This window comes from Papio anubis, chromosome 20 (genome assembly GCF_008728515.1).
Source record: "Papio anubis isolate 15944 chromosome 20, Panubis1.0, whole genome shotgun sequence".
In the NCBI taxonomy this organism is placed as follows: domain Eukaryota; kingdom Metazoa; phylum Chordata; class Mammalia; order Primates; family Cercopithecidae; genus Papio; species Papio anubis.
Genome location: NC_044995.1, coordinates 29,581,659 through 29,598,504, shown reverse-complemented (window position 1 = coordinate 29,598,504; position 16,846 = coordinate 29,581,659). Strand labels below are relative to the sequence as shown.

The 16,846-nt window shown below is 46.1% G+C and overlaps 1 protein-coding gene across 3 annotated transcripts in view; it reads right to left on the bottom strand.

The window, feature by feature from the left end:
• Positions 1–5,859, bottom strand: part of ZNF724 (zinc finger protein 724) — a 44,545-nt gene extending 38,686 nt beyond the window's left edge. For all 3 annotated transcript variants that reach the window (XM_021933404.2, XM_009199099.4, XM_031660327.1), the window contains exon 1: positions 4,636–5,859. In XM_021933404.2, the coding sequence (XP_021789096.1) occupies positions 4,636–4,638 (3 nt within the window). In that variant the 5' untranslated portion in view covers positions 4,639–5,859. The remainder of the gene's footprint in view (positions 1–4,635) is intronic.
• Between the last annotated feature and the right edge of the window lie 10,987 nt (positions 5,860–16,846).

Here is a 16,846-nt window from a genome sequence, read left to right as displayed (position 1 = left end):
TCCTGTTCCATCTTAATCTTAACTGCACCTGTCTGTGGGTCCCCAGCTTTCCAGGGCTCTGTAGCTTCTCTCCAGATAAAAGGCTTCTTCCATGGCTGGAGTGAACAGGCTAGGAAATCTGCAGGGGAGGCTCCCCAGGAAGAACTAACTGGGCCTTTAATAACCTCCTTTTGCAGGCTCAATATGAGCCTTTAGCTTGGAGTCACTGGGCTCAAGTTTTAATTTTCAAGTAAGAGTTATTCACTCAGGTTTTGAAACCAAGTGTTTGAAAAATCCAGTAAAATTACTCAAACACAGTGCTCATACAAAAGAAAAAAAACTTAAGGTGCTTACATTTTATACCTCAACAAGAAAAGCAAAAGAATCTATTTCTTTCAGACAATAAATATACTACTTTATTATCTCCATTATGAATCATGTAGTAAACAATTAGTCATATGGGGACACTTCTAGGAGGTACCTACCAAGTTTTATCTTATAAAATTTAGCATTGGCCAGGCGCGGTAGATCACACCTGTAATCCCAGCACTTTGGGAGGCCGAAGTGGGCAGATCACAAGATCAGGAGTTCAATAACAAACAGCCTGGCCAACCTGCTGAAGCCCCCGTCTCTACTAAAAATACAAAAATTAGCTGAGAGTGGTGGCGTGCACCTGTATTCCCAGGTATGCTGGAGGCTGAGGAAGAATTGCTTAAACCCAGGAGTCGGAGGTTGCTGTGAGCCAAGATCGCGCCATTGCACTCCAGCCTGGGCGACAGAGCAAGACTCTGTCTCAGAGGAAAAAAAAAAATTAGCATTAAACTCATACATCAAGATTACAAAATATAGAACAGAGATATTCACTCACAGAAACTTACCCTGCAATAAGAGGAACTGATGTTTTTATGAATCTATGTAACTCAGCAATTATCCACCACATTTCTTGTGAAATGTGAATGAATACACATTTTCTTGTGTATTCATTTTCTACAGCCAAAATGGAAGAGAGATTTTCCTTATTCTTTCCCTTGATAGCTCTCTAAAAGCTAACCCTTGAAATTCTGTTTGAAAACACCCAGGCAAGGCCGGGCGCGGTGGCTCAAGCCTGTAATCCCAGCACTTTGGGAGGCCGAGGCTGGTGGGATCAAGGTCAGAGATCAGGACTATCCTGGCTAACATGGTGAACCCCCGCCTCACTAAAATATGCACCAGTCAAGGCTGCTGTAGTCCCAGCTACTTGGGAGGCTGAGGCGGAGAATGGCGTGGAACTGGGCGGAGCTTGTGTGAGCCGAGATCAGCCACTGCACTCCAGCCTGAGACACAGTGAGACCCTCTGTCTCAAAAAAAAAAGAAAAACACCCAGGCATAAAACACACCTGGAGTGACTCCACCCCTGAGAATCCCAGTGCCTGCGCCAAAGTGGGCTGATTTCACCTGAGGTCAGGAGTTCAAGATCAGCCTGGCCAACATGGCGAAACACCATCTCTACTAAAAATACAAAATTTAGCCGGGCATGGTGGCGTGCACCTGTAATCCCAGCTACTCAGGAGGCTGAGGCAGGATAATCGCTTGAACCCGGGAATCAGAGGCTACAGTGAGCTAAAATCATGCTACCGTACTCCAGCATGGGCAACAAAACAAGACTCCGTTTCAAAAAATAAAAAACACACCTGAGAAAATTTCTAAACTCACACTGGGGAAAAAAAATGAGAATTTTTAACAATGGAATATATGATTAGATATTTTTTGAAACCCGCCTATTTTATGTTTTTGTACATATTTTCTTACCTTTCAAGCTCTACTAATAAACTACAATTTACAGTTTAAAAGAGTCAATATAAGTGAATAGATCTTTTCAAGGTGACAAAACAAAGGAGTGGCAGTGCTGATTAGAAAACCAATGTGTCTGACTCATGTGTCAAGTCAGACCATCCAATTCCTGGAGAGATTCTCCCACTCCATCCTGCTCACTTAAGTGCCCAGTGACCACCCTCTCAGGAGACACTGCATTACGCCCCAATGAGCGCCCCAAATGCATTTTACTTGGCAAGTTCTTGTACTATCTCACTGAGGTCAGGTTTTTTTCTGTCTTTGGGGATACAATTTTTTTTCACAAATCTTAGAGAATCCGGGTGGCAGAAATTATTTCTGTTTTCCCCTCAATACCAGCATCTGATCGCTGACCAGCAATGTGTCTCCAAGAAATGAAAGCTGGCTTGGATAAAAATAATCTTAATGTCTCAAAGGGTTAGCTTTTCAAAGGAAGAATACACCAGGAGATTCCTCTAAGCCCCAGGGCATTCACTGGCTTCCTTGAGAGGCTACACTCCATACCTCAGCTTGTTCTGTAAAAGAAAATGACCCAAGAGCTAATATTAACTCTAGCAGACAGACACGGTGGGTATTTTGGTTTATTCAGACAGTACAGGACCAGGAAAAAACTAAAGGGTGGCTGAGGACACTTCACCCCATAAAGTTTCCAAAAACCACTGACCCCTAAAACATGATCTCTGTGCTCAGGAAGATAAAAGGAAAACAGGCACAGATTTTTTACAATACAGTGTCAGGAGATTACTCTTTGCTTTCTCCTCATGGAAAATATTTAAAAACAGAAAATAAATTTTTAAAATGTTTTCAATGTGTTGTCGGTAAATAATTAAAATACAGTATGAAAAACGTACACTAAAGGACAAATAGTTCATAATGTGAATTAGGGAGAGAAAGTTGACAGTTCCTTGAAGTAAAATACTAAATTTTCAGTTCTTGAGATTGTCAGAACCGGAAATTTACTATGCGTTTTTACTTCAAGCCAGAGTTAGGCTGGAGGTAAGGAGAACTGGGGGATACACGGGAGACTGCTTGGAACACTTGTAAAAAATGTAGGGGAAAATCAGTCCTCTGTGGAGTATGAAAATAGTTAAGTGGCAGGCAATTTAGTCTGAGGTGGAAATCTAGGCCCTGGATTCCTGCTTTGAAAAAAATCTAACTCAAATGCATTTTTTTTTTTTTTTTTGGTAAATTACTACATTAGAGGAAACAAAATTCAGGCTTAACTAACTACAAACTGTCAATTAAGCTCCAATTACATAACCAGGAAATTAGTACCCTCGAGGTGAAAATTAAGAAACTAAGAAACTAAGGCGGGGAGCGCTGGCTCACGCCTGTAATCCTACCACTTAAGGAGGCCGAGGCCGGTGGATCGCCTGAGGTCAGGAGGCTGAGACCCGCCTGTCCAACATAGAGAAATTCCGTCTCTACTAAAAATATAAAAATCAGCTGAGCGTGGTGGCAGAAGCCTATAATCCCAGCTACTCGGGAAGCTGAGGCAGGAGAATCGCTTGAACCTGGGAGGCGAAGGTTGCAGATCCTACCACTGCACTCCAGCTTGGGCGTCAGTGCAGGACTCCTTAAAAAAAAAAAAAAAAAAAAAAAACACTAAAAAGAAGAGGAGAGAAACAAAGACAGGAAGACAGAAAAAACATAACTGTACCTAACCAATTATTGAATTTGGGATTTTTGCATTATGCACCTTATAAAAGTCTTTCAAGGCCCTCTTATGAACCAAAAACTACAACCCACAGGGGTGATCTAAAATTTTTGAACCACTCTTTGATGAAATTATTTAATATTTTTGCGGAGACTGCCATTTTTTTTGTTTTGTTTATGTTTTTTTGAGACAGAGTCTTACTCTGTCGCCCAGGCTGGAGTGTAGTGGGGCGATCTTGGCTCACTGCAACCTCCTCCCGGGTCCAAGCGATTCTCTCGCCTCAGCCTCCCGACTAGCTGGGATTATAGGCATGCGCCACTATGCTCGGCTTTTGTTTTTTGTTTTTTTTTGAGATGGAGTCTCGCTCTGTCACCCAGGCTGGAGGGCAAATGGCGCGATCTGGCTCACTGCAACCTCCGCCTACCGGGTTCAAGCGATTTTCCTGTGTCAGCCTCCTGAGTAGCTGGGATTACAGGACCGCGCCACCACGCCAAGCTAAGTTTTTGTATTTCTAGTAGAAACGGGGTTTTACCATGTTGGTCAGGCTGATCTTGAACTCCTGACCTCGTGATCCGCGTGCCTCAGTATCCCAAAGTGCTAGGATTATAGGTGTGGGCCACTGCGCCAGGCTAATTTTTGTATTTTTAGTAGAGACGAGGTTTCGCCATGTTGGCCAGGCTGGTCTCGAACTCCTGGCCTCTGGCGATCCGCCCGCCTCGTACTCTCGAAGTGCTGGGATTACAGTCGTGAACCAACGCGCCCTGCCTGCCATAAATTTTTAATAGGGGGAAAGATGAACTGGAAACGCAGCGGACTAAAGCTCTTCCCATTCACGAACCCGCACCCCGAGTCAGGATTCTCCCGACTACCCTCCCGTGGTCCCTGCACAATCCGGGAGAGACGCGGCGCTGCGGTTGCAGAGCTACCCAGAGGGCTCCAGGTCAGGGCAGAGTCACTGCGCAGGGAACAGACAAGACGCCCGGGGGCCCCGCTGTCAGCGCTGCCGCCATCTTATTGCTGAAGGGGACTGAGGCCGAGCTGGGCAAGGGGAACTCGGGGCGCAGTTTGCGGAGATGACTGAGGGGAGGCCCGAGTCCGCCACAGCCACTTCCCACCGGTTCCAACCAGCCCCTCCCTCTCTCTCCGGATGTCGGAGCCGCCACTCTCACCATTTCTAGGCTTCCAGGGGGACCCTGGCGTCTTAGCTGTGGATCTCCCAATACTTGCAGGTCACAGGGCCACAGAGGCTGGGCCTCTAGGAGCAGGGAGACTCAGAGCAGGGAAGACGAGACCAAGAGCTCCAGCTGCAGCGAGAGACAAAGGCCCCGCCAAATCCCGGAAGCCGCCCTGTCTGCTCCAGCTGCGTGCCTGATTGGACAGTCCCCAGCTCAGCGTCCCTGATTGGAAAACGTCTAAGGCCCGGCCCCTTCAGGCCTTGAGTGACAGAAGACGTGACCAAACGCTGCACTGAATGAAGTAAGAGTGACAGCCTAAGCTGCAGCCTTTTCAGGCAGGCCTTCCTCCCTGAGCTGAGCCAGGGCCACCCCGGAGGGTATTTGCATTTAACCTCGTGTATAAGGTTTCATGTATTTATAAATAATATACTATATGGCTATTCACAAAGGAAAAATATATAACAATAATTTTAAAATTTCAGTTTTGATGATCTTCCTGGCTTCTGGCATTTGAGCAAGCAGCCTGAGATTTTTTTAAAAAGGCAACCCCTCTGAAATAAAATATAAGCCACATGTGAATTTTAAACTTTCTAGTAGCCAACTTTAAAAAGAAACAAGAAAAAGGTGGAGTTGATGTAACAATTTAATTTACCCAATATATCCAAAATATTATCAGTTTGTGAGCAATAATGAAATATATATAAAGTTTATATATATAATATAAAGTTATATATATATATATACACACACTAAATCTTTGAAACTAACTCTGTATTTTACCTTTCTAGCACATCGCAGTTTAGACCAGCGACATTCCACGCACCCAGTAGCCACACGTGGCCAATAGCTGCCATATTGAAGTGCGGCTCAGATGTCAGCTGAATGAAGGGCCTGCACGTCAGAGGTGGGGGAAAGCCTCTTCCTACCAACATCTCTCCTCAGTTCCCAGGTTGGAACAGATAGTGATCATAAAAAAAGCAGAAAGCAGCAAGAATAAGATAACCACACACAGACCACTGCTGGCCACCTGTTGCCCACCTTCCTTCCAGAGATTAGACAGTGAACAAAAACTGATGGGGCGACAGGAGAAAAAACTCTATGTCTTCATATCTGTCCAGTCTTTTTTGAGACAGAGTTTCACTCTTTTTGCCCAGGCTGGAGTGCAATGGCACGATCTCGGCTCACCACAACCTCCACCCCCGGCGTTCAAGTGATTCTCCTACCTCAGCCTCCTAAGTAGCTGGGATTACAGGCATGCACCACCACGCCCAGCTAATCTTTTGTATTTTTAGTAGAGATGGGGTTTCTCCATGTTGGTCAAGCTGGTCTCGAACTTCCGACCTCAGGTGATCTGCCCACCCCCGCCTCCCAAAGTGCTGGAATTACAGACGTGAGCCACCGCGCTCGTCCAGGATGGAGTGCAATGGCACGATCTGGGCTCACTGCAACTTCCACCTCCTGGGTTCAAGCAATTCCTTGCCTCAGTCTCCCGAGTAGCTAAGATTATAGGCACCCACCACCACGCCCAGCTAATTTTTGTATTTTTAGTAGAGACAAGAGTTTCACCATCTTGGCCAGGCTAGTCTTGAACTCCTGACCTTGTGACCCACCCATCTCAGCCTCCGAAAGTGCTGGGATTACAGGCATGAGCCCAGCCCTGTCCACAGTCTTGACCTCCTATGTTTATATATGAAGAAAACAGATTAAAGGCAAACTTATTTTGCTATTTGATCTTGGCCCTAATGGTCAGGCTGTAGTTACCTGTTTTGTGATGTGGGGGGTCTGTGTGAGTATAAGGACAAATCACATGCATAAATGTCTATATGTATTTCTGCATTACTCAGCATTATCTTACAAGACATCCAACTTTATTTATTTTTAATTTTGAGACAGAGTCTCACTCTGTCGCCCAGGCCGGAGTGCAGCAGCGCAATGCGATCTTGGCTCACTGCGACCTCCACCTCCCGGGTTCAAGCTATTCTCCTGCTTCTGTCTCCCCAGTAGCTGGGATTACAGCGCGTGCCACCACGTCCAGCTAATTTTTTTGTATTTTTAGTAGAGACAGTGCTTCACCGTGTTAACCAGGATGGTCCCCTTCTCCTGACCTCGTGATCCGCCCACCTCGGCCTCCCAAAGTGAACCACCGCGCCGGGCCAAGACATCCAACTTTAAATCAGAAATAAAAAATTAGAGGCTGGGCACGGTGGTTCATGCCTGTAATCTCAGCACTTTGGGAGGCCGAGGCGGGTGGATCACGAGGTCAGGAGATCAAGACCATCCTGGCTAACACGGTGAAACCCCCGCTCTACTAAAAATACAAAAAATTAGGCGGGCATGGTGGCGGGTGCCTGTAGTCCCAGCTACTCGGGAGGCTGAGGCAGGAGAATGGCGTGAACCCAGGAGGCGGAGCTTGCAGTGAGCCGAGATGGCACCACTGCACTCCAGCCTGGGCGAGAGTGCGAGATTCCGTCTCAAAAACAACAAAAAAAAGTTTATGTGACTTACATATAATCTTTAACAAATAAGGCAACTTTAAAATTATTGGTAAAATAGTATCAGCAGTGTCTTAAATATTGTTAGCATTTTGTTAACTTTTTTTGAGATGGAGTCTCACTCTGTCGCTCAGGCTGGAGTGCAGTGGCATGATCTGGGCTCATTGCAACCTCTGCCTCAGCCTCCCGAGTAGCTGGGATTACACGCGCCTGCCACCACGCCTGGCTAATTTTTGTATTTTTAGTAGAGACGGGGTTTCACCATCTTGGCCAGCCTGGTCTTGAACTCCTGATCTTGTGATCCACCTGCCCCAGCCCCTCAAAGTGCTGAGATTACAGTTGTGAGCCACCGGGCCCAGCAACAATTTTTTAATCAAGGGGGTTTTGGCCCAGTGCAGTGGCTCATGCCTATAATCTCAGCACTTTGGCGGGTGGATCCAAGGCGGGTGGATCACTTGAGGTCAGCAGTTCGAAACCAGCCTTGACAACATGGTGAAACCCTGTCTCTACTAAAAATACCAAAAGTTGGCCAGGTATGGTTGTGCATGCCTGTAATCCCAGCTACTCAGGAAGCTGAGGGAGGAGAACAGCTTTAACCCAGGAAGCAGAGTTTGCAGTGAGCCGAGATTGCACCACTGTACTCTATCCTGGGTGACAGAGTGAGAGTCCATCTGAAAAAAAAAAAAAAAAAAAAAAAAAAAAGTGGTTTTATGATTATTCCTGCAAGAATACTCTAAGATTTGCCCTAAGGGTTATAAATGATAAAACCCAGCACAGGACAGAATAATCTTAGCTTGTGTATGCTTATAAAATATTGTTGGCTTGATGAAAACAGCTAAATTGCTAAATTGTGCACTTTTGGTATAAACATAAAATTAATCTTTTTTTTTTTTTTGAGAATGGTATGAGGTTACAGATTGGTTTAAGAGTGTGCCCTTTCTTAATGATATGCATGGAAAGGCAGAAAGCAATTTCAGAAGGATACCAAAAAAACTTCCCCTAACTGGTACTTAACTAGTGAGGCTGGGGTGGAAGAGCTTTTCATTGATATTCCCCTTTAACAATTTACTTAGTTGAATCAAATAAGGTACTCTTTTTACTTTTACAAAGCCCAGATTGCTTCTCTACCATCCAAGGAGGTAAGAAGTGTTTTTTTGTTTTGAGATGGAGTCTTGCTCTGTCACCCAGGTTGGAGTGCAGTGGCTTGATCTTGCCTTACTGCAGCCTCAGCCTCCCAAGTAGCTGGGATTACATGCGCTCACCTCCCCACCCAGCTAATTTGTGTATTTTTAGCAGGGATGGGGTTTCACCGTTTGGGCTGGGCTGGTCTTGAACTCTTGACCTTAGGTGATCCGCCTCCCAAAGTGCTGGGATTACAGGCAGGAGCCACCATGCCCGGCCAGCTGAGAGTTTTAATGCTCTGTTACACAATTGGTTTCTCCGGCAATCAACCCTGGTCCTGAGGCTGTCCAGAAGCCTCCAGCCAGAAGTCATCTCATTAACATACAAAAGACGCTTCTCTTTTCAGACATTCCAAAGAATTTAGGGGCTGCATACGAAGAAACTGAGACAAATTCTAGATTTTAGGGGCTGCAAATAAACTGAGACAAACTCTAAGTACTCACATTGATAAGAGCATCCAGACCTGGCTCAGCTCTAGCCCTCTCTGGAAAGCTTTGCTTTACCCACCTCCTTTTAATTACAATCTACCCCCAATAACCCTGTGGAATTCTTTATAGCAGCAGCACGTTCTGGCATTTCACATCTTTGATATAATCTTGGTGTTTGTTGTTTACTTCCTTATAGTTTTGTTCCAGGGAGCTATGTCTTGTTTACCACTATATTCCCAGTGCCAATCACAGTGCTCAGCCCATGGCAGGTGATCAATGAATAGTTGTTTAATCAACTATTAGCTCAGCCACTTCCTACCTGGCTGACTTTGGGCAAGTTCCTAAATTTTTTCTTCTTTCAGTTACCTTGTCTGTGACACGAGGAATCATTAAACTTACCTCCAGTTTTTGCTGATGAAGATTTAATGAGCAAAAATATCTAAACAGCTTTGAAACACTGGTTGGCACAGCAAGCGTGCTCCATACATCAGCTGTGTCAATGAAGAGTTAAACTCTTTAAAATATTTGAAGAAATTTATTCAGAGTCAAATATGAGTGACCATGCCCCATGACACAGCCCTCAGAAGGTCCTGAGGACATGTGGCAAAGGTGTTCTTCAAAGTGTTCATTACTAAGGCATCCGTCTCCCATTACTTCAATGCACTTTGCTAAACAATGCATTATTTCCGAGAAGACGTCTGAATCTGTTTCTGTACCAATGGTCTTAATTAGAACATCACATAAATTGCCACATCTGTGTGAGATACTCAGGACCACAGACTCTCGCACACTTCAGGAGAAAAGGCATAGATTCTGCTGCTGCCCCTCCAACACCATCGTGGAAATAAAATTTCAGTAAAGGGACTATCAGTTTGACAACCCGCTTGGGGTACTCCACAAAGCACAGTCAAATCAGCTATGTGCTGCAAAAGGTCACAATCTTTTTTTTTTTGAGATGGAGTCTCGCTCTGTCACCCAGGCTGGAGTGCAGTGGTGCCATCTCGGCTCACTGCAATCTCCACCTCCCCGGTTCAAGCGATTCTCCTGCCTCAGCCTCCTGTGTAGCTAGAACTACAGGTGCCTGCCGCCATGCCCAGCTAATTTTTGTGTTTTAAGTAAGACAGGGTTTCACCATGTTGGCCAGGCTGGTCTTGAACTCCTGACCTCAGGTATCCACTCACCTCGGCCTCCCAAAGTGCTGTGATTACAGGCATGAGTCACTGCGCCTGGCCAAGGTCACAATTTTTCCTCTGTGCACAGACCAGGTAACAGAAGAAAATCATATCACCTGTGTGATTGGTGCAAAGACAATGTCCTCAGATGCCAGGACCCAGGCATAAAAGTTACATCACCTGGATGTTGGACCCAGCAATATGTCACAGTGGCCCAAGTAGGCAAAACAGAGACAGAAGAGTCACATAATGTCAGTGCAGGGCCCAGCAATGTCACAAAGTCTCCTGCAGGCAAAACCTAAAAGAAGAGAAAAGTGCTGGGCATAGCAATATGCTACAATGTTCCTGTAAGCAGGGACCAGGCAGAAGAGAGTCACATCACCTAGATGCTGGGCCTAGTGATATGTCAACCATCTTTTCTGTAATAAAGATCCAGGCAGGAGAAACACATCACCTGGTTGCTGGCCACAGAAATGTGCCACAATTTTCACTGTAGGCAGGGTGCAGGCAGAAGAGGAGAGTCACTTCTCCTACATAATAACTGTGACATACCTGTGCAGAGGTATATCACAATGCCCCCTGGAGGAAGGAGCCAGGTAGGGGACTCCCCATCCCTTAGGTGTTGAGCCCAGTGTCACATCTGAGTATGTCACAATACCCAAATATGTGGGGCCTGAGAAAAAAGAGGAGAGTCACATCACCAAGATGCTAGGCCAATGGTATGTCACAATTTCCCGGTGAGCAGAGACTAGGCAGGAGAAGAGTAACATCACCATGGTTATGGGCATTCAGTTATGTCACAAAGCCCCCTGTAGTCAGGGCCCAGGAAAATAACGTTCCATCACCTGGGTGTTGAGCCCAGCAATATGTAATGATGTCTAATGTGAAACATTGTGCTGCAATATGGCACAACATGCAGGACACAGGTTGGAGAGTCACATAACATAGGTACAGGATCCAGCAATATTTGACAATACCCAAAATTTGTGATGTCCAAAAATAAGAGTCACATCACCGAGATGCTGGGTCCAGTGATACATCACAATCTTCACTTTGGGCTGAACCAAGACAGAAGCATCAAACCACTCCAGTGCATAACAAAGACATGTCACAATCACACCTGCAGGAAGGTCTAGTAATTAAAAATCCTGCACATGTCCCAGTTCTAGACATGTGAGTCACCACATTCTGTATGTTGGGTCTAAGTGTGCTAGTGACAATCTCACCAACTGAATCTGTGCATGAGAGCTGACAGCCTTCATCCCTTCCATGAACTGTTTGGCCCTAAGCCCAGGTAGGAGAGTCAACATGTCCCCCAGCCAATTAGGGACATGTTGACTCTCCTACCTGGGCTTAGACAGGTAGAATTCTCACCTGCCTATGAACTGGATTTAGAAATAAATCACTATTTCAACTCTAGCCAGATGTTCACATATGACAGTCACAATTTTAACTGTAGACTGTGTATGTGTGTGAGATTCAGGGCCTCACCAGTGGGCTCCATCTACGTGTGAGGGTGACAGTTCTAACAGTTGGCCGGGAGTGTATATGAGAAACACAATCTCACCTGTATGCTGAACCCTGTAATGACACTCTCTGCACCACAAGAGATTTATATAGTATGCAAGAAAGTGGTAATTCGTTATGACCTTTGTACAAGGAGACCCAGAATCATATTCATGACTCTGGGCCTAGCTGTAAGAGACAGCATCTTGGTTGGGCTGGGTGCAGTGGCTCATGCCTGTAATCCCAGCACTTTGGGAAGCCGAGGTGGGCAGAACACCTGAGGTTGGGAGTTTGAGACCAGCGTGACCAACATGGAGAAACCCCATCTCTACTAAAAATACAAAATTAGCTGGGTATGGTGGCACATGCCTGTAATCTCAGCTACTTGGGAGGCTGAGGCAAGAGAATCGCTTAGACCTGGGAGGCAGAGGTTGCAGTGAGCGGAGATCACGCCATTGCACTCTAGCCTGGGCAACAAGAAGGAAACTGTCTCAAAAAAAAAAAAAGAGAGCGAGCGAGCATCTCTCCTATTAGATAGTGTGAGGTATGAGAGTAATCATTGCATCTGTGATCTAGGTCAAGATATATTTTACAGGCCAGGCGCAGTTGCTCACACCTGTAATCCCAGCACTTTGGGAGGTCGAGGCAGGTGCATCACCGGAGCTCAAGAGTTTGAGACCAGCCTCACCAACATTGGGAAACCCTGTCTCTACTAGAAATACAAAAATCAGCCAGGTGTGGTGGCTCACACCTGTATTCCTAGCTACTGAGGAGGCTGAGGCAGGAGAATTGCTTGAACTCGGGAAGTGGAGGTTTCAGTGAGCCAAGATCATGCCATTGCACTCCAGCCTGTGGGACAGAATGAAACTGTCTCAAAAAAAAAAAAAAAAATGTATTTTACAATCCTGCCTGTGAATAGGGAGAGAGGAGAGTCACATCATCTGGGTTTTTAGCCAGGAATATGACGCAACCTTTTTTTTTTTTTTGAGATGGCGTTTCGCTCTTGTTGCCCAGGCTGGAGTGCAATGGCACAGTCTCAGCTGACTGCAACCTCCGCCTCCTAGGTTCAAGTACATGATTCTTGTGCCTCAGCCTCCCAAGTAGCTGGGACTACAGGAACATGCACCATGCCCAGCTAATTTTTGTAATTTTTTTTTTTTTCTCCCCGAGACAGAGTCTTGCTCTGCTGCCCAGGCTGGAGTGCAGTGGCATGATCTTGGCTCACTGCAACCTCCCCCTCCCGGGTTCAAGCAATTCTCCTGCCTCAGGCTCCCGAGTAACTGAGATTACAGGTGGCTGCCACCACACCCAGCTAATTTTTGTATTTTTAGTAGAGACGGGGTTTCACAATGTCGGCCAGCTGGTCTCAAACTCCTCGGGCGATCCACCCACCTCAGTCTCCCAAAGTGCTGGGTATTACTGGCATGAGCCACCAGGCCTGGCTTGACACAACCTTTTCTGAGGGCGGAGACCAGTCAGGAGTGTGACATCACCTGAATACTCAGCCAGGAATAAGTTACAACCTTCTCCTGAAAGCAGCACACAGGCAGCAGAATCACATCACCTGGGTGCTGAGCCTAGCAATCAGTAACAATGCCCTCTGTGGTCCAGGCCCAGACAGCAGACACATATCACCTGGTACCTGGGCCAGCCAGTTTTTTCTGTGGGGCAAGTACAGGTAAAAATGGAAAGTCACATCTCCCAGGTTACTGATGCAGAGGTCTGTCACAAGGCCCTCTGTAGAAAGGGCCCAGGTGGCAGTCTCCCATTTTATAGGTGTTGGACCTAGTAATATGTCTTAACATGAAAAATATTCAGGCCTAAGCAAAACAGGAGAGTCACATAACCTGAGTGCAGGGCTTAGGAATATGTCACAATGCACCCTGTGGGCAGCTCCAAGGCTGGAAAAAAGAGTCACATCTTGGAGGTCCAGAGTCAAACCATATGTCACAATCTCATTTGTGGGCCTGGCCAAGGCAGGAGAGTCTGATCACTAAGGTGCCCTGCAGATGCATACAATCACACCTGCAGGAAAGTCCAGGGATTAGATTAGAAATTCCAAACATGTCCAGGTTCTAAAGGTATGAAAGTCAACACCTCCTGTATGTTGGGTCTAAGTACATGAGTCGCAATCTCAATGATCGACAGAATGTGTGCAAAAGAGCCACAGTTTCTTCTGCAGACTGTATCTTCTTAGTGCGGTCACAGACTTACACGTGTGGTGACTCTTGGTCTAGAAGTCACTAACCCACCTGTGGACCAGATCCACACGAGAGGCAATTATCCAACTTTTGACAGCCTCTGTGAAATTCAGAACTTCAATAGTGGGATGTGTTTACATGGGAGAATGACAATCCTTACTGTTGCCTGGGTATGCATTGGACAGACACTCTCTGTGTCACCTGAGAACTTTATACAATATGCAAGATTGGTAATCCTCTGTGACCTTTGCACGAGAAGGAGCTCCAGAATCTTTCCTGTGGTTCTAAGCCCAGATATGAGAGTCAACGTCTCTCTAATTGAGTCCAGATAGGAGAATCTTCACCTTTCTATGAGCTGGATTTAGAAATCAGTCACCATCCCAACTGTAGCCAGATGTTCACATATAACAGTCACGATTCCAACTGTGGACTGTGTTCACATGTGATTCAGGACCTCACTAGTGGACTCTGTCAATGGATCAGGGTGACAACTGTAAAGGTTGGTGTGGTGTGCATAGGACAAATACAATCTCAGTTGTGTGCTGTACCCTGTTATGACATTCTCTGTACACACTAGGGCTTTATATATGTGAGAGAGTACTAATTCTTTATGACTTTTGTACAGAAAGACTTTCTAATTTTCCTCAGCCTAGCTGAGGGCAACATTCTCTCTCCTATTGGCTTCTGCAAGGTATGACAGTTATCATTACATCTGCATGCTTGGCCAGATATATGTCACAATCCTACCTGTATGTAAAGAGCAAATGCAAGAGTGACATCAATTGTGTGTCAGGCCAGGGCTATGTCACAATCCTCCCTGAGGGCAGGCATCAAGCAGGAGAATCACATCACTGGGGGCTTCACCAGGGATGTTACAATCCCCTCCTGAAAGCAGGGCACAGGTAGAAGAGTGAGATCCCCTGGGTGCTGGGCCCAGATATGACAGACACAACAACGACTGGTTGCCAGGCCCAACGATATGTCAGAATCTTCCCTGTGGGCAGAATGCAGGCAAAAATACAGGGTTTTATCTCCTGCATGATGGATGCAGAAATATATCACAAAGCTGGGCACGGTGGCTCACAACTGTAATCCTAGCATCTTGGGAGGCCGAGGCAGGTGGATCACCTGATTTCAGGAGTTCGGGACCAGGCTGATCAACATGGAGAAACTCTGTCTCTACTAAAAATAGAAAATTAGCCGGGCATGGTGGCAGATGCCTGTAATCCCAGCTATTCGGGAGGTTGAGGCAGGAGAACCGCTTGAACCCGAGAGGCAGAGGTTGCGGTGAGCCAAGGTCGCGCCATCGCATGCCAGTCTGGGCAACAAGAACAAAACTCCATCTCAAAAAAACAAAAAACCAACAAAAAAACATCACGAGGTCTCCTGTGGGAGGGACTCAGGCAGAAGCCTTCTAGCCCCTAGGTGTTTGTCCCGGTTGTATGTTACAATATCCAAAATATAGCAGGTCTCAGGCAAATGAGGGGAGTCACATCACCTAGGTGCTGGGTCCGGTGATCTGTCACAATCTTTTCTTTTGGCAAGCCTTAAGCAGGAGAGAAGAGTCACATTACCTAGATAATGAATAAAGAGATGTTATAATATTTCCGTGGGAGCATCCATGCAGGGCAGTCACATCACCTTGGTGTTGGACTCAAAGACATGTTGCAACACGCAATGTATGCAAGTCCCAAGCAGGAGAGGAGAGTCATATCACCTAGGTTCTTGGTCCAGAAATATTTCACAATATTTCTGGAGGGGAGGGCCTAGGCAAAAAAGTCACATTACCTAAGTGAGAGGCCTAGAGATACGTCACAACGTCTCCTGCGGGTAGGGCTCATAAACAAGAAGAGAGTCACATAACCTAGGTGCTGGGCTCAGCTTTATGTTCCAATCATCCCAGTGGGAAGGGCCCAAGCATGAAAGAAGAGTCACATCACATAGGAGTTATGTCAAGCGATATATCACATTTGCCGCTGTGGACAAACCCCAGAAGAGGAGGCACATCATCTAGGTTATGGGTCCAAACATATATCACAGTGACTTGTGTGTGCAAGGACCAAGCAGAATAATTACATCACTGCTTGGTCCAGCGATAAATCACTCTATTCTGTGGGCATGGCCCAGGCAGTAGAGGAATGTCAAATCATGTAGGTAAAAGAGGGCATTTATCTGTGCTTTTCCCATAGGAGAGATTGCAGTGGGTCAATAGGTAGGTCACAATGCTTCCTGTGGTCAGGGTTCAGGCAGAGAACTCACATCATCTTGGTGCTGGGCACAGCAGTATGTCTCAATGCCTTCCAAGGGCACAGCCAAAGCAAGTGTAACATCACCTTAGTGTTAGGCCCAGCAATATGTCATAATCTCCTTTGTCGGCAGAACCTAGAAAAAAGAAAAGTCACATCAGCTAGGTGCGGTACCCAACAATATGTCCCAATATCCCCTGTGAGTGGAGAATAGGCAGGAATAAAAAGTCACATTTCCTGGGTGAGTGGTGAAGACATATATTACAATCCCCTCCGTAGACAGGTCCAGGATGAAGCGTTACATCACCTGGGTGTTGGACTCAGCAATGTTACAATGGCCTATGTGTTTAGGGCACAAGCAAAAGAGTCACATAACATACGCCCAGCAATATGTCACAATACACCTGTGGGCAGCACCAAGGCAGAGGAGGAGACTCATATCACCTGGGTGCAATGCCCAGTGATGTCACAATGACTCCTATGGGCTGTATCAAGGCAGAATAGAATCACATTACCAAGGGTCTAGGTCCAGTGATATGTCACTATGAGCTGGGCCCAAAAAAGAGACAAATAACTCAGATGCTGGGCCAAGGTGTATGTCACAATTACACTTGTCGAAAGGTCTTGTGATGACATTAACAATTACACTTGTCCTCAGTCAAGGGATGAGAGTCAACACCTCCTGCATGTTGGGTCTAAGTACAGGGGTCACAATCTCAATGGTGGACTGGATTTGTGCAAGAGCCTCAATTTCCTTTGCAAATTATGTGCCTTAGGCTGGGCACAGTGGCCTACACCTGTAATCCCAGCATTTTGGGAGGCCAAGGTGGGCGGATCACTAGAGGTCAGGAGTTCAAGACCAGCCTGACCAACATGGTGAAACCCCAGCTCTACTAAAAATACCAAAAATTAGCCAGTGGGGTGGTGGGCACCTATAATCCCAACTACTCGGGAGAATCAGGCAGGAGAATCACTTGA